The sequence below is a fragment of the Hemicordylus capensis genome, chromosome 1, assembly GCF_027244095.1.
Source record: "Hemicordylus capensis ecotype Gifberg chromosome 1, rHemCap1.1.pri, whole genome shotgun sequence".
Taxonomy (NCBI): domain Eukaryota; kingdom Metazoa; phylum Chordata; class Lepidosauria; order Squamata; family Cordylidae; genus Hemicordylus; species Hemicordylus capensis.
In genome coordinates, this window is record NC_069657.1 from 237,509,945 (window position 1) to 237,527,799 (window position 17,855).

A 17,855-nucleotide genomic window follows, 5' to 3' on the forward strand; every position below is an offset into this window, starting at 1 on the left:
TGTCCATTGTAGACTGCTCCCAGGAATGGAAGTAGCCCAACAGGCGGCCCCCCCAGGTCTGATGGTTCTACATCGTGGCTGTTGTTTTGACAGTTTTTCCTGATTAAAGGCCTGTCTGTTGTTCCCCATATCCCTTGTTGGGAACCGCTGGCGATTCCATGACCCTCGCTGTGGCCTGAAGTCCCTGTCTCAGCCCCTGAAAGAGGGCCGAAACGTACAAAATGGCTGGAAAGGCCTTTTATAGTTTGGCTTATCCAGGTTGTGGGAAGCTGAGGGCATAGTTCTCCTCTTGTCCCTAGATTCCACAAGTACCTCTTTAAGCGCTGTCTCACCAAATAGCTTTGTTTTTCCTTGTTGTGCTGGTCACAGACTGTAATAAACCTTGAAATAGCTCTGTGCTATCATATAGGACTGGCATTAAATTGGTCTTAGAGGTAGAGTCTACCTGCCAGCTTTTCAGTCAAAGGTGTCTCCTGCCCACTACCACGGCAGCTGAAGCCCTGGAGGAGAATCTGATAGAATCCAATGTGGCATCAGCCACAAAGGCCTGGGTCTTCTGAAGCTTTAAGAGTTGTTGCTGCAGTCGCACTGGATCACTAGGGGTATCACTAAGCAAGTCATCAACCCACAGTAGACTAGCTCTGGCCACCACAGAAGCAGTTGCTGAAGACTGGGTTGCTAATGACGAATTGTCATGGACTCTCCTTAGGGCCATTTCTGCCTCCTTGTCTGAAGGATCTTTCAGAGATGCCTCCCTATCCCTGGGGAGCAGAGAACCTGATACCAATTGGGCCACGTATGTCGGTATTTGGGGTCTTTAGCAGGTCAGAAGACTCCTGATGGAAGGAATAGAAGCAGGATGCTACTGCCATTGGCTTCTATTAATGGCAGGCAGCAGCCATTCTTGTTTTTATGGTTTCTGTAAAACAATCTGGCATCAGTAGTAATATGTCTCTAGGTTTGGCCCTGGGGGACACCAAATCCCCTTTAGCTGTTTGGGTAGACTCAGGCATTATCTTCGACTGTAACCCTATAGTTGTTATCACCTTGGTTATTAATGGGTTAAAGTCCTCAGAGACAAACAAACACTGTGATAAGTTACTGGATTCAGGTTCATCCCCGCCCCCAGACCACTCCGCCTCCTCCTTGTCTTGAAGGGCATCAGGGTCCTGGATACCCTCGCCTGTGCCCACTTGGCCCCGCTCTATGTCACATTCAAGTTCAGAAATAGGGGCTTTTTGCTTTCCATGATGAATAGGTCTCACATTCAAAGGAGTGGGGTCCCCAGAATCAGGACCTGACTGTTTGCCTTTTTGGGAGGAGGGAGGGAATCAGTAGAAGAAGATTCTTCTTCTGAGGAGGATGCTTGTTTGCACTTTTTGGATTTTTAATTTTTCTTAAGGGGTTTGAGCTGGAGTACTGTCTTCACTATCGCGTTCTTGCACCAGGCTTGCTATTCCGGGGGTATTGATTTAGGCAAGCTGGTGGCCTGATTGGAGGGGCCTGCACTTGAGCTACCCTCCCCATGGAATGAGCTCATCGTTTCCCCTTGCCTGGCTCCCTCAGCGTGTCGTTTTAGCTGCTCCTCTGCAGCACTGGCAGTTTTCGCACTCTTTTTGTTGCGGGTGCCATTTTGTCTCGCTCAGGCTGCCGATGAGCTTCTTGCCGCCTTCACTGCACCCCCTTCACACCAGGCTCTGATCTCTGCCTGAGTTGGGGGTGGATTGGAAGGGGGATTGCCTCCGCTGCTCTAATGCAGCTCGCCAGCAAGAACGCGTCTGGAAATGGAGATTCGGCACTCTAGTGCCCCTAGGTAATCCACTCCCCACCCTTCCAGAAGGAATGAAGATGTTTCTTGGTGTCCCTTTGTGCTCCATATAGTTGAAAAAGACAGGGAAAGTCGGGAGGGGTGGGGGGTGGAGGGGTCAGAGATGGATCTTCTTCTTCTTCTTTTTTGGTATCAGGAAAAGTAGAATGGAGTACAGAAAGGATGAGAGACTAAAGGGATTTTAGTTATTGAAATCAGTGGGAATAAGAAAGGAAGATCTGAGAGAAGAGAAAAGTCTGCCTGGAGCAATGCAGGACTGTAAGAACTGGGTGGGGTCATCCCCCTCAGGCTCTAGAGGCTTCTCTTTTGAGCTAATTAACATAGGCCTGCCTTGGAGCACGTGAGGATGATAACCCATTGAGATAGCCTTGACTACAGAAACCGAGAAAGGCTTACTCCTTTTCCTCCCTGTGGCTGCTTATTAAAAATCAGTGAGAAGGTATTGGGAATTTCATGGAACTCCTATATCACATCTAATCTAGCCCCGCTGAGTGAACTACCAAATTCCATACTAGTGGCTATAATTGCACATAGTCACATATGTGGCTTCATAGTGTTTAGAATGTTAGAGGCTTATTATAAAGTTAATTGCTATTTTCAGTGTCATGCTGCCCTCCCCTCTACAATAAAATAATAATAAACTTTGTTAGCCGCCCCATAACAAATTGTTCTCTGGTCAGTTCCCAACAGAGGATTAAAATGTGTTTAATAAAATGTTTACCTTCTCCAAGGCTCCTTGGCTAATCGTTTGTGCAGGGAACATCAAGGTGGCATCTCCAGAGTGAACTCCTGCATCCTCCACATGCTCGGAGACAGCGTGACAGATCACCTGCTCAAAGGGGGGGGGGTTGAGCCAGAGACAATGTATACCTCTCTGAAATCTTTGATATCCAATTGCAAATATGCAAACTGTGGCAGATGAATTGGCTGCCAGCCAATAATATGCCAACACTTCATCCGTGGACCTACACAAGTTCTCTGGAGTGGAATAATCCATGCCATACTCTAACCTTGTACTTCAGGTTATTTGCTCCCTGCCACAATTCTCAAATATACCCTCCCTTCCTTCCCCAATTCTCTTCCCAATTAGATAACTGTTTGAAATATTTTTAAGCTTCTTTCCAGTAACATCATAGATGGAGAACCAGACCTACTGTATTTACCCAAATCCAAGATGAGGTTTCCCCCCAGTTCCTTCCTGTTAAATATAGGAGGGTCATCTTGAATTCAGAGTCCTCTTTATTTTGAGTAAATACAGGTATAACCTGTATTTAATGTCTATCTCTTAAGGTATTGTCTTACATTGAGTCTCTGTCTATTCAGGTAAATGTGGCAGTTGAATCTGGAGTAAGACACTTTGGGATTTACTAGATTATTTCTCTAGATCTCTCCTGGTTTGCAGAGATCTGGTTTAGCACCATGGCTAAGATCAGTAAGTCCCTGGTCCAAGTCTTCCCTCTACCATGAACTCACTGGATAGCCTTAGACAAGCCAGCTTCAGGTTCAGTATGGTTATACTGGCCTATTTTATAGGATTTCTGTAAGGATTACAAGATAAGGCATGTGATGCATTCTGAACACCCCAAAGCACCATATAAATGTTGTTACTGTTTGCAATTTCCAAACAGTATCATTATTATTTAGTTTCTAATTTTTAGTCAGGTTCACAAATCATGCACAATAGGAACTAGACCTCTCAGCACACTGAGTGAAGCTTGGCATAATGCAGAACCAGTCAAGATCCAGGTGGACCCACTGTGGAAATCTGGCAATATGTCTCAAATGCCATGGTCAGTGGCTGTCATGTGCTGGATGTCATTCCGCATATCATGTCTGAATCTTTTCTGGAGGATGTTATCTGACTACGACTACTGCTACTACTATGAATATTTATATAGCACTTTTCAACAAATGTTCTCAAAGTAATTTACAAATAAAAATAATGGCTCTATCCCCAAAGCGTTCACAAGCTAAAAAGAAACAGAAGGTAGACACCAGCAACCACCACTGGAGGGATGCTGTACTGGGGCTGGATAGGAACTGTTGATCTCCCCCTGCTAAATATAAGAGAATTGTTGGAAGTTAAAGGACTTTACGCTGTCTCTTTGCCTCAGACAGTGGAGGACAGACTAGTAAGTCAGAGGGCTAGAGGGTCAAGACATTTGTCATCACTTCTCCACTGCTCTGATGCTATCCCTTTGAAATGTAGATTGCTACTCTTAGGGGATTCAACTTCCTTCCTCCTTCTCTCTCTTCCTACCTGCCCGCCTACCTTGCAACATGGCAAGCTTCTCTCCCTGCACAATATGTGCAGAGAGGATGCAGAATCCATCTGCATCCAGCTAGATAGATAGATTAGAGATCCTAACTCCTCACTTTCCTATCTACAATGGAGTTCCTTAATAAATGCCTTTTATATTAATTTGAAACTATGAATTGGCTCCAAGTTACTTTACTCTCAGCACACACGCATGCCTAACTAAACCGCTGTGTTGTGCCTCTGTGCACTCTGCTATAATGAGAAAGGGATTCTCTCACCACAGAGAATTTCCAACAAGAATAACCACTTTAGAAGGTGCCTCTTTGATCTGTTAGCAGGGGACTAGTCAACGCTGGCTTGTTACTGTTCACCACTTGAGGTTAACGGCAACAAGCCGCCTCTGCCACCTTTGTGGGGAGCTGGCACTGACAGCACATCACCCTTTCACCAAGCTATCCCCTGCCTTATTGGCCCATACTCCATTCCTCTTCACCCTCACCATCTCTATTTCCTGTTTGTGCACCAGCATGAGACAGTATGGAGCATATGTCTAGCAGTGCCAGCTGGCCTCTCTTTGTCACCGCTGCACTGGTAAGCTGACACCAACTCTCTCTCACTCTCTCTCTCCTCCAGTGCTTGTTGCGGGGGGGGGGGAGAGAAAGAGAGATAGCAAGTGCTGTGACGAAGAAAGGCCAGCTGGCGCTGCTGGAGGCATGTTCCATACTGCCTTATGCTAGTACACAAGCAACAAGAGGTGGCTGCTCACAGGCACTGAAGCTGAGCTGGCAGCAAGGGCAAAGAGAGGCCCAATTTGGACCAATGTGGTGGTGGTCAGTGAGGGAGGTGAGGCAAGAGAAAAAACCGAGAGAGGGGTGGCAGTAGTGCATATGAGGTGGGGGTGGCAACAGGGAGGCAAATAATGCCCACTGTGGAGGGCAGGGGGGAACACGTGCCACCCCATCACACACACACATACACACACACACCCCACCTGAGGACATTGCTTCATGTGGCCTCATGAAAGAGTTGGCCCTGTGACTAGTCTGTCTAGTAAATCTTGTTCCTGTGTTATGATACACTAAAAGGTTCATTCAGGAAAGGAGGTTTGACATCTCTAGTGGATTCTGTGAGATTCTCAGGACAACTCTAATATCTCTGAATAATACAGCCAGTTTGAGAAAGAAAAAAGAAAAAGAAAAAAATATATATATATATATATATATATATCATTGCATATATAGTCAAAAATACTAGAAAAATATCCTGTCCTTTGCTCACTAACAGAGAACGATTAAAAGAAACCAGAGAGCTAAAACAAAGGCAGTTTTAAAACATTACTAAATTGTATCATCTTTTTATTATTTTAAAGACAGACATATTGAAAAGAGAAAAGATCTTTCAAGATGAGGTATCTTTATAAAAACTGTTTTAAGGCTGCTCCCCCCCCCCCGTTCATCTGAAAAGAACCTCTGTTGGCAGCTTAAAATGCAACATTTGTCAAACCTCTGTTAGATTTCTTTCGTAAATCCTGGAAAGTGGGGGGTGGGATTATTAGGAAATGTTTGTACCTTTCCATCCTTTGCAACAGCATCCATTTCTACTTCTCGAGCTCCCTCAATGAATTTAGTGAGTACAACAGGGTGTTCCTATTATCATAATGAGAAAGAAAAAGATACATCCTGTATTAACATATTTGGCACTCTGTTAGTGACCGGCACAAATTCCAGTTTTGGAAACACCTGGGCGGGGCCAAGTGATTAAATCTTGGCCCAAAAAGGTGACTGGGCCAAGATTGAAAAAAGACTAACTGGGAATAAGTCTTAAGAGGAGCTGTTAATCTTCTAAAATTGATAGTTAGCACAGAATTTAGTTCCCTGAATGAATGTTTCCATTCTGTATAAACAGCAATTTTGTAGCTTTCATGATTGTGCAGATAACATTTGAAAATGACTAGCAAATTGTAATGTCGTGCCCATGACCAATTCTGCTGGTGGGGCGGAGGGCTGGTGGGGAGGCGGACCCCACAGATGACCCCTGCCCATGGAGGCAGGCCCCGCACACAAACTGCACCACAGCGAGCAGCAAAGCAGGGAGCCAGAGGAGGAAATCCTCGGACATCCTTCAATGCACTATGCCAGAAGTGTAGTGCATTGAGGGACCCTCCCTCAGCCAGGCGCTCTTGCTGCTCCGCTCTCTGTGTGGGTGGGCCGCGCGCAGCCCAGGCATACACAAATCCTTAAACCCAGGTTAAAGCCTGGGATAAATTCCCAGGCTTGGGGCCGAGGCAGCACCAGGATCGGGCTCGATCCCAGTGCTTCATATGGGTAGCCAAGCCACTTATTTCAATGGGATGGACACAGAGTTAGTGCTGCGTACATTATGGCTGCTACATGAAGGCTGACTTACTTTAGATGCTGGATGTCATCCTTTCCATCATGAACACCAATTTTATTTTCCTATGCCTACATGCCTACATGTATCTCTTTTCTCATCATCACGAAGTTCTATATACACTAGGGCTGTTCATGGCTCAGATTATCTGGCACATCCCAGTCCCAATCCCAATCCAGGCCATTCTTGCATTGTGCTAATGATGGAGGGGTGCTGGACCACACTGAGCTGATAATCGGTAGCCACTCAGTGCATCAGGATAGGAGTGGAGATGGGTGTGGAGCATACCTTTAGTGAAGATCTAGCTTCTGTGATGAAATTGGCAACCTGTATTGGTGACATTTAGAATTGCCAGCTTTCTTTTCTTGGTCTCTGCACCATGAAAGGCAGCAACATCATCACCTTGCATCCTTTTCCTGGTGCATCACAGGAGACCCTCATTATTTGTGGATTGCAGTTTCATGTATTTGTGGAGACTCTTTATCTGCAGCATGAAATATAGGCAGTTTTTGCCTATCTGTGATTCCTGAATGGCCGGAAATGACTTCTGATGTCATTTCCAGCCACCATGTTGAAACACAGAGCATTTTGTGGCTCTTTTTTTCTTTTTAAAAAATGAAAATGAAAAATTTGGGGGTCATTTCTGGAGACCAAGATATTATGCTTTTCTACCCTTATTTCTGCCCCCTCCCTGCTTTTTTAGTGGTTTTTTAAGCTCAAGCAGCCTAAACCCCCCACCCTTGCCAATCCCCATAAGGTTAAGGTCTCTCTATCCAGTTGTGGTATCTGTGGAAATTGGCAGGGACAGAACCCTCACAAATAATGAAGGTCACTTGTACTGAAAAAAACTGGCCACATGCTGTAACTATAGAGTGTGGCCATTCCTCCCACATTCCTCCCACCCTAACCCCATGCCAGTAATGCACCAGGAAAAAGACACGATGTCATGACATTGCTTTCTTTATTGGCACATTATAGAGTGAGACCAGGGAAGATGCCTCTAAATACCAGTTGCCAGGGTGAAGCAGCAGGAAAGAGGGCATGCCCTCACCTCTTGCCTGTGGGCTTCTCAGAGGCATCTGGTGGACCACTGTGGGAATCAGGATGCTGGACTAGACAGGGCTTGGGCCTGATCCAGCAGTGCTGCTCTTATGTAAAGGAAAAGCATCGATTTTAATCGCTACCGCTGTGGACTGCTGATTTTGTCACAGAAGCCAGATCTTCATTAAAGGTAAATCTCTCCGCCTCCGCTTGATACCATTTGATAGAACACCGATACAATGCAGTAATGTATTGAATAGTTTCCCAATATTGGAGGAAATTTTCATCAGACTTTTTCCAGTGAAAAATCTTTTGCTCGGTCTTGTATAACCTCAGACCCAGTTATCGGGTCAAAGTGATACAGCGCCGTAATAGGTACACAACAATCTATATATTTAATTCTCCTGGGTGAGCCTTGGAATGTGCGTCCCGGTGCCCAGCTGATTGGAGGCGCCTGATTGGCTGAGGTGCACCCAGGAGGATTGGTCACCTGCCAGAGACTGGGGCAGAAGGTGGGGGGAAGAGGCAGCCGGCCCCAAAGAGCGCACAGATGCTCTGTGGGGGGTTGGCTAGTGTGCATATTATTACTCATTTTAGTACACTGTTTTGAGTACATTTTATGTAGCAAAGCAGACTAGAAGTGAACTGATAATTAAATAAATAACAGGGGAGGGACGCAAGAAGAAAGATGATGTACGAGACATGGGAAAGGTAGGAACGGAGGAAATACAGGGGGAAGGCCCTCTTTCCCTACTCCCTCCACCATGAAACCTCCTACCCTGCCCATGAATTTTCATGGGCAATTATAGAATTAAGTTTCAGTTGCAATATTTTTTCAGAACACATCCCAACAATATTTATTGAAATGATTAGAGTATTTTATCATTTGTTACCTCACTTTGTAATATATACTGACATCCCAGCATCAGCCAAGGCTGCTCAAGGAACTGTGACATTTGGAAAGCTATGATGGAACTATCATGGTCCAAAGAGTCGGGTACAGAATGAGAAGTCAATAAGTCTTAACTGTATTTCTGACTCGTAACACAAAATCATTGTGCGACACTAAGCTAATCACGGAGCACCGAATTTTCTAAACAGGACAAAGCTCCTGGCTGGAACCAGATGTCCAAAAGTGATTGGTATGTTGGATGCTGAGCCTTGAAAATCTAGTCTTTAAGTGGCTTAATAAATGCTACTTCTCTTTTGAAAAATGAGAGTTCTGAGAAGAAGAAAATCCAGTCCTGCAAATGCTTGAGACTCCTACGCTTTAATCTGATCCTCACTTGCTCCAAATGGGAAAAAGCGCATTGCCTGGGTGTCAGAGGGGAGGAGCAAGTTTTATCCCTTCTCCAAGGATGTCCTCAAACAGTGCTTTATGTTCTGCCATAGGCAGAGTTTCTGTCTTTCCTTTGAAAGCAGGGCAGCCCAAGGCCTTTGGGAGTCCAAGGTGAGGTGCCTCACACCACCCCTCCTTTAAGGGGACAGGGTCGACAAGGGGATGCTCCTGGCAGCCTCTTCTTCTCATTCTGCACCCTTTTCAAAACCTGCAAGGGTTGGGATCAGAAACTTTAAAAGGGGCATGGACAAGGAGGGGCAGTAAACTGGAGCTTCAGGAAGTGCCTTTGAGAAAACTTCCTGCCACTACCAATTCCCTGATCTCTGACATTTGTAAAGGCAGAGCAGAACTAGGATGAGTGGGATGAGAAGTGTGAAGTTGGCAGCAGTGTTTGGATTGCATGTGCCACCACTGACAGGTGAGGTTTGGGGGCCAGAGGGCCAGATGAGGCAGCTAGAAGTGGCCACCTCACCTAGTGAGCCAACAACAGTGTAAAAGATAAACATGTTAGGGAAACCTTTTGAGAAGAGGCAAAATCTTCACCAGCATCAAGTGCAGAAATCAGAATTTATTCCCAATAAAGGTGGTTACTTTCTACCACCAATATGAATTGGTTCTATGTGATTTGATGAAGTCCCTTCACTTCCATGGCTCCACTTTTCCATTTGAAACAGTTGTTAGGGTATCCTGCTCGCCACACTCCAACTGCAGAACCTTACCTTGCAAACTAGAAAGATTTCAAGAAACGTGGAAGGTAAAGGCATTTGAGGGCAATTAGTAGACACCAGGTGTTTCTTAAGGAAAAAAATACAGTGAGCCGTGTCTCACGATCAGTGAAACCCAGTTTGTGAGAGTGAGCAGGGAGAGCGAGCTAAGCCCGCTCCCCCACATATGAGCAGGGTGGGAGCCCTGGGCGGCCGGATTGGCTGCCCACATGATTGCTGGCTCCGTGACGGAGCCAGCAGGGGCTGGGGAGTTTGGGGGCCGTGCGGCCCCCAGAAGCTCCAGTATGCCCTGAGCGAGCACGCAGGGCATACTGGGGAGACCCCCGAGCCGGGAGGCTGCTTGTCAGCCTCCCGCCGGGGGTCTACTCGTAACCGTGGTGCAGAGCAGCACCACAGCTACTCATGATAAAAAACCCAGCTTTGCTGAGCACTGGCTCTGCAAACCCGGTTTAAGGGGCGGGCTACTTGAGCGGGTTACCCGTTCAAGAACCACCGGGCTCGCAGCCAAGCCCAGTGGTTCTCACGATTGTAGAAAATCGGGCCAGTGGAGGCTAGCCCAATTTTCTACAATCGTGTGAATAGCCTCAGTGAATTCAAAACTCTACATAGCCTAATTTTATACCCCATGTTTGGCCACCATCTTTGAAAATGGTCACTGTTTTTCATAAATTGCTATGGAAATTTGTGAAATTTGGGGGGAAATCAGTAGCAAACAGATGATTATGAAAAAGTGCACAAAGCTCAAAAATATTTATTTATTTAACAGATTTGTATACCACCCAAAACTTATGTGTCTAGGTGGTATACAACAAAACAACTTAAAACAAAATTAAAAATGTTAAAACATTACAATAATTTAAAATTTAACACAATGTTAAACTATCAAAAACTGTAAATCTAATTAAAAGCCTGGGTGAACAAATGTGTCTTAACTGCCTTCTAAAAAGTTGTCAGAGATGAGGAGGCTCTTTTTCAGCAGGGTGCGCGTTCCAAAGTCTCAGGGCAGCAACGGAGAAGGGCCATCCCTGTGTAGCCACCAGACAAGCCAGGCGGCAACTGCAGATGGACCTCTCTGAATGATCTCATGGGGCTCATGGCAAGGAAGACTTTCTCTTAAATACCCACGGCCTATGCTGTGAAGGGTTGTATAGGTTATAACCTGCAGCACCTTGTATTTTGCCCGGAAACTATCAGCAGCCAGCATAGCTCTTTTAATACTGGAGTGATATGGCCTCTCTGAGATGACCTAGAGACCCACCTGGCTGCCACATTCTGTACCAATTGCAGTTTCCTGACTACATACAAAGGCAGCCCTACATAGAGCGCATTGCAGAAGTCCAGTCTGGAGATTAACAGCAAATGTACCACTGTTCATTTATCTGAGGTTGTTTATCTCAAGAAACAGACACTGCGGGCATATCAGTCAAAGCTGATAGAAAGCACCTCTAGCCACTGCCACAACCTGAGACACCAGAGAGAGGTTAGGATCCAGAAGCACACCCAGACTTCCTTCTGGAGAAGCTCCCTGTTCCTTCTGGGGGAGTTTTACCCCATCCAGAACAGACAGATCAAATAATCTCCCAAGTACCGACCCCGCACTGCCTCCAGGCAGGCATTTAGGGAGGTTATGCCTTCTCCTGATCATGCTGACATGGAGAAATAGATTTGGGTGTCATCGGCATACTGATAACACCCTGCACCAAATCTCCTGATGATCTCTCCCCAGCGGTTTCAGGTGGATGTTAGACAGCATTGGAGACAATATGGAGCCCTGAGGGACACCCCATGAAAGTTCAGGTTTTGAAAAGCAACTGTCTCCAAGGGACTGTTAGCCATTGTTTTTCAGAAATTATTGTATGTATAAAGAGGGAACTTGGGGCCCAGCCCGCATCTCAAAATAAGCTTTGAGCCAAAACATATACCCACACAACTGGCTTTCAATTATGAGCTGCTCCAACATCCTGTCCAGCCCTAGGCTTTGTTTTGGCACAAGTCACTTGCTTACTTCTGCTTATACCAATAGTAGCTAATGCATTAAATGAATAAGGAACTGAATGTGTGCACCCCAAAATAAGTCATACATCCACACAACTGTGATGCTGTACCCTATGAAACAGGATAGCATCATGTGCAGCTGAACGCTTTGTTTATGCATACGTCATGCTCAGGTGTGCTGCTGTCATTCTAAATAATTGCCAGTATATATAAAATGAATATGGAACTAGGAATACGTATTCCAAAATAAGCTTTGGACAATACCAAATGTTCCACACTACCGGGAGACTGACCTCTACAAGACTCTCTATCACAGTATATGGTCCATTATTTTTGCACAAGTCAGCCTCAAGCAAAATACCCCACACCAGTCTTCGAAAATCTACATGAACTGTATATAAAACAGGAACTGAGGAGGTGATGGTACTTGGGGGTAACAGGTAGAAATCAAATGTTTCACAATTGGGGGCGGGGAGTGTGCTGAATTTAAAAATCTAAGTTGCCAAAATGTATACCCCCCCAGTTTGGCCACTACTCATAATAACAAAGGCTGCTTCTTATGAGGAAATTCTCATGTGAATGACAAGCTATATGCCAGATCATATAGGATGGAGAAACGAAGGTGTTCATTTTCCAAGATGGTGTCCAAACTGTAGCTGGCATCCTAAGTAAGTATGTGGGTAAAAAGGAACTGCTGGGACACAACTGGAGCTTGTGTGCAGCTCTCTCAGTCCCTCTCCCTGCATGCTGTTGCACAAGCAGGGGAAACGTCCCCGCTCTGTCCACACAGAAGACTCTGGGAGAAAGAAAGCATGTTGCTGAAGCTTAGCAAGTTGTTTCCTCTCTTCCAGAGCACTCCAGAGCATGGGCAGGGCGTTGGCCTTGCACAGCAGCAAGTGCAGAGAGGGACTGGGGGAGCTGCACATGAGCCCCTGTCATATCCCAGAAGTCCCGCCTTACCCATGCACTTTGTTAGTCAAGATGTCAGCCTGTGGCGACATAACATTTGGCAACCTAGGTTTTTTCTTTTTCTTTTTTTGGCGGCGTAGTCAGCACGCTGACCACGCAAATGACCTCTGTGCATGCACAGATAGGCTGTCGCCGCTGCAACTGTATTCTAACTTTGATTGAAAATGAACATTGATTGATGGATTGCTGCCGCTGCAAGGATGGGGGGAAGCACTGCAGGCCTACTGGTAAGCACTTTCTGTTTGACTTTGAAATATGCCTCTCACTTGCTACTCCCCCACCCCCCTTTAAAAAAACTTTTTTTCTTCAGAAGCAAAGGGGAATCCTCACCAGATTCTCCTTTACAGTGAACCAGTTTAACAGGGTTTAGTAGGATGGACCAGACCGGTTGGTCAGTCCGACCAAACCAGTTTGCAGACCACGATCTGGTCCAAATTTGATTCCAGTTCAGACTGAACCACGAAAATTGTTTCCACACACACTCCTACTATGCTACTCTACTTTTAAAAAAACTTTTTTTAAAAAATCTATTTTTAAAAAAAAAGTAGTTTCACTTCCCTACTTTTTAAAAAAATCAAGCGAACAAGAACATAATACATCCAGCAACCTTTGCCCTCTTATCAAGAACTGACTTAATCTTTCTCAGCCTGTTAGATAGAAGACTTTATAACAGACGCTTTCCAGGAACTGAAAACTGATTCGCTGACATTCTATGTAATGCTGCTCAAGTGCCATGAAAAGAACAAAGGAACACAGGAAGCTGCCATATATCAAGTCAGATCATTGGTCCATCTAGTTCAGTAGTGTCTACACAGACTGGCAGTAGCTTCTCCAAAGCTGCAGGCAGGAGTCTCTCCCAGCCCTATCGGGAAATGCCAGGGTGGGAACTTGGAACCTTCTGCATACAAGCATGCAGGTGCTCTTCCCAGAGCAGCCCCATCCCCTAAGGGTAATATCTTACAGTACTCATGTGTAGTCTCCCATTCAAATGCAAACCAGGGCAGATGCTGCTTTAAAAAGGGGACAATTTATGCTTGCTATCACAAGACCAGCTCTCCTCCCATAAGTACATGTGCAGCTGATGCACTCCTGCTTCTGCAGCATGGGCACTCAAACACATGGAACAATTTCCCCTGATTTTTGCCTTCCCTCAGAAGCACTCTGTGCAATCTGCTAATATGTCTCTGAGGGTCACGCAACCCTCAAGCACATATTAGTGGATTGCCCAGAGCGCTTCCAGAGAGATTGGTGAAAATCACCCCCACACGCTCAAGCACCCATGCTGCAAAAGCAAGAGTGCATCAGCTACATATGTGCTTTTTTTCGCTGCATGTGTGCAGAGTGAGTTAGGATGTCAGCCAGTCATAAACGGTGGGAGCATGCAAGACATTCATGCAAGAGAATACAGAAAGGTAAACAGCTTAAAAACTTGGGCTGTCACCCCCATTAAGGAAAGATTTAGATGTATGGCCAGCTTTATGTGAGGTAAAATATCAAGGAAGGATAGAGGGGCATTATTCAGTGCAAGCCCTGGTAAATATGGAACTAGAAAGGCACAAATGACCAGGTTGAAACTATCATACTTTGGACACATTATGCAAAGACCCAGCTCCCTTGAGAAGTCCATAATGCTGGGGAAATTTGAAGGAAAGAGAAGAAGAGGACGGCCAGCAGCAAGGTGGATGGACTCGATTACGACAGCAATGAATGCACCACTGAGAGACCTTAAAGGCCAAGTTGAAGACAGATCATCCTGGAGAGAATCTATCTATGTGGTCACTAAGAGTCGACAACGACTTGCCAGCACTCAATCAATCAATCAATCAATCAATCAGAAAGGCATTACAAATGAATAAGCAAAACTAACTATATCCAAATGACCTCATCTTGAAACACCCCCAAAATGAAACAAGTGCAAAAATAGCTAACAGAAGGCCAGGTTAACTGAAAGGGTTGAGGCAAATGTAAGGAGTATAAGGCAAATGAAAGCATGCTTAATACCTGGGAAACTCTTGTTGCCTCTGCCAAGAACTTCTTCATCTCTTTTTCTGTATATACTACATTCATTGCTGAGCCACTATGAGGAAAGAAAAAAGGACCTTGGGTTAAAGCTACTCTCATTCACGAAACATTAAAGTTTTCATGTTCAAAATCTCTCCCATTCAAACCACCGCCCCCTGTTCTTTCTTTAGCTGAAAGGGAGAAGCGACTGTTCACCAAAGAGAGTTGGTATTGCGCTTACCCCCAAGAGGTGACTGCCCCCAAGAAAATACTGGGGGGGGGGAAGAGTCCATCACTTAAAACTAAAAAAAAAATGTATTTGATTCTGTAGTAGACATTTCCCCAAATATCTCCTCTAAAAAAGATTTGTATCTAACTTAGTATTGTTCAAAATACTTTGTTTGTGAGTTGCTTCTCAGTCAAAAGAAGTTCTCACTTCAACTTTTCATTAACCTCAGATCCTTTAAAAAAAAAACAACCTGACCAAATCCTTTTTTTAAAAAAAATGGGAGCCATATTTAAGAAAGATGTAAATATGTGATATCCAAAAAATTAATATGCCAACAAAAATGTCCACAGCTTTGTTGCATCATTCCTGAATTTGGCATCTTGCCAACTGTGATATACATGAGGAGGTTCTTATACACTGCAGCCATACTCTTTGGCTGGGATTCAGCTTATTTTTCTGAAGTCATATATGCAGTTTCTTTACTCATTATTATTTATTACCATTATTTATTTGTTTGTTTGTTTGTTTGTTTAAAAATTTTATATCCTGCCCCTCCAGTACACTACTGCTCAGGGTAGCTCACAACATTAATAAAACAGATACAATGTAGAATAAGAGACAAATAAAATTAAACAAGTTAAACAGCTTAAAAGCCCAGGTTAAAATGACAATTACAATTACAATCTTTTATAAAGTTTCAAATTAAAAGTTACATAAAAAGCTAAAAACTGAGAACAATAAAAACTAAAGAATCTACCAGATATAAGCAGCAGATAAATAATAAAAAAGCCTCTTTTAAAAGATATGTTTTTAAAAACACTGAGGGAGGGAGCATGGCAAAGCTCTTTGGGGAGGGTATTCTAAAGCTGAGGGGCCACAATCGAAAAGGCCCTGTCTCTGGGCCCGGTCCATCACATTCATTCTGAGTTTTCTGTCAAAAGACAGGGCCTTTTTGGAGAGACGGGGCCTTTTCAGTTGTGGCCCCTCAGATGCCAACCAGATCTCTGTTAGTGGCCAGGCCATGAGCAGGGCCTAAGATAATGGAGGGCCCTGCCAGATTCATATGGGCAAATGCAGTCTGACAGGTACCCTGGCCCCAAGCCGTGTGGAGCTTTAAAGTTCAAGACCAGTATCTTGAATCTAGCCCAGAAGCAGACCCGTAAACAATGAAGCTGCTGCAGAATGGGTGTGACACTCATGAAGCGACTTGCACCCACAAGCATCCTTACAGCAGCATGCTGGACCAGCTGAAGCTTCCAAACCATCTTCAAGGGCAGCCCCACGTAAAGTGCATTGCAGTAGTCCAATCTGGATGTTAACAAAATATGAGTGACTGAGGTCAGGTCCGACTTCTCCAAGTAGGGTCGCAGCTTTGTCATTCAGAGGGAGCGTGACCCCGTCCAAGATCAGATTCATCTCACTACTCGGATGATCAGTTTTACCAACCCAGAGCACTTCCATCTTATTGGGATTATGTTTCAGCTTGTTTGAAGCCCATCCAGTCCAGAACAGCCTCCAAACCCTGGTTCAGAGCATCTACTGCCTCCCTGTTGTCTGCTGACTTAAAAGATAATTGGAGCATATTGATGGCACCGCAGCCCACACACAGAGATTACCTCCTCCAGAGTTTACATGTAGATGTTAAACAGTACAGGAGACAGAATAGATCCTTGTGGCTCCCCATAAGCCAAAGGCCAAGGTGTGGAGCAGGCACCCCCAGCATCGCCTTCCGAGTATGGCCCTCACGTAGGAGCAGAGCCCCGTATAACTGTGTCCCCACTAGGAGAAGCGACCCAGAAGGATACTATAGTTGATGGTATCGAAAGCTGCTGAGAAGTCCAGGGGGATCAACAGAGTCACACTCCCTCTGTCTGTCTCCTGGCATAGATCGTCCACCAGGGTAACCAAGGCAGATTCCATCCCTTGTCTAGGCCAGAAGCCAGGCTGGAAAGGATCTAAGTAATCAGAGTCATCCAGGGCTGCCTGGAGCTGAGACATCACCATGCTTTCCAACACCTTGCCCAAGAAGGGGAGGTTAGAGACTGGTTGAAAGTTATTTAAATCAGCTGGGTCCAATGAGGGCCTTTAAAGGAGGGGCCTAATGATTGCCTCCTTCAGCTGAGGGGGCACACTTCCTGCTTCTGAGAGGCATTTACCACTCCCACCGCCCAATCTGAAAACTATCCAATATAACATGACCAGATGGTACATTGGCAACATCCAGTCCTGGTGCTGTAAAAACCTTAACATCCAAGTCAGAATGGATATGAGTGATTTTATCTGAAAAATGTAATGCAAATTGGTCACAGTGGGCTGCTGAGGGTTCTGTTTGATGGTCTTTAGGGCCTTCACATAGGAGGCCCCGAACCACTTGAAAAAGCTCCACGGGACGACACGGAGAAGACACGATGCTGGTGGAAAAGTAGGTTTCTTCGCCGCCATTGCCACCACAGAATAGGCCCGAATATGGGCTCTAGCCTGTGTTCGGTCACATTCGTTCTGAGTTTTCTGCCAAAGACACTCAAGCCATCTACCAGCCTGCTTCATTATCCACAACTCACCTGTATACCAGGGAGTCGCTTGGACTCGGCAGGTCGGGAGAGGATGCCTAGGCATGACCATGTCAATCATTTGACCCATCTCCTCATACTAGAGGGAGACCAGAGCATCAACAGGATCATCTACTCTCTCAATAAGAAAATTCCTCAGAACCATCAGGAATCCATTAGGATCCATAAGCCTTCAAGAGGAGACCATCCTAACTGGTCCCCCACCCCTGCAGAGGTGTGTTGAGTCCACCTTTGGTACAATCTTCAGATATGGCCTGCCACATGCATGGGACCAGAAATCAGTTAAGACAAGTCCATGGTTGTCATGGAAGACATGTTCCCGAGCTGCACCAGTCAAGGTGGCTTCAGCAAGGACGTTAAAGTCCCCCAAGACTAACAGCCTGGGGTCCTCAATGCCACATCTGAGACCACCTCAAGCAGCTCAGGCAGGGAGACTGTTAGACAGTGGGATGAGCAGTATACCAACAGAATCCCAACTTTGTCTCATGATCCCATCATGGCATGCAG

The 17,855-nt window shown here is 45.3% G+C and overlaps 1 protein-coding gene across 9 annotated transcripts in view; it reads right to left on the reverse strand.

Annotated features, from left to right (window-relative positions):
• Nucleotides 1-17,855, reverse strand: part of CPS1 (carbamoyl-phosphate synthase 1) — a 175,815-nt gene that overhangs the window by 36,719 nt on the left and 121,241 nt on the right. For all 9 annotated transcript variants that reach the window (XM_053283405.1, XM_053283401.1, XM_053283406.1 and 6 more), the window contains 3 exons: nt 14,550-14,625; nt 5,657-5,734; nt 2,550-2,657 (listed from right to left, as the gene is read on the reverse strand). In XM_053283405.1, the coding sequence (XP_053139380.1) occupies nt 2,550-2,657; nt 5,657-5,734; nt 14,550-14,625 (262 nt within the window). The remainder of the gene's footprint in view (nt 1-2,549; nt 2,658-5,656; nt 5,735-14,549; nt 14,626-17,855) is intronic.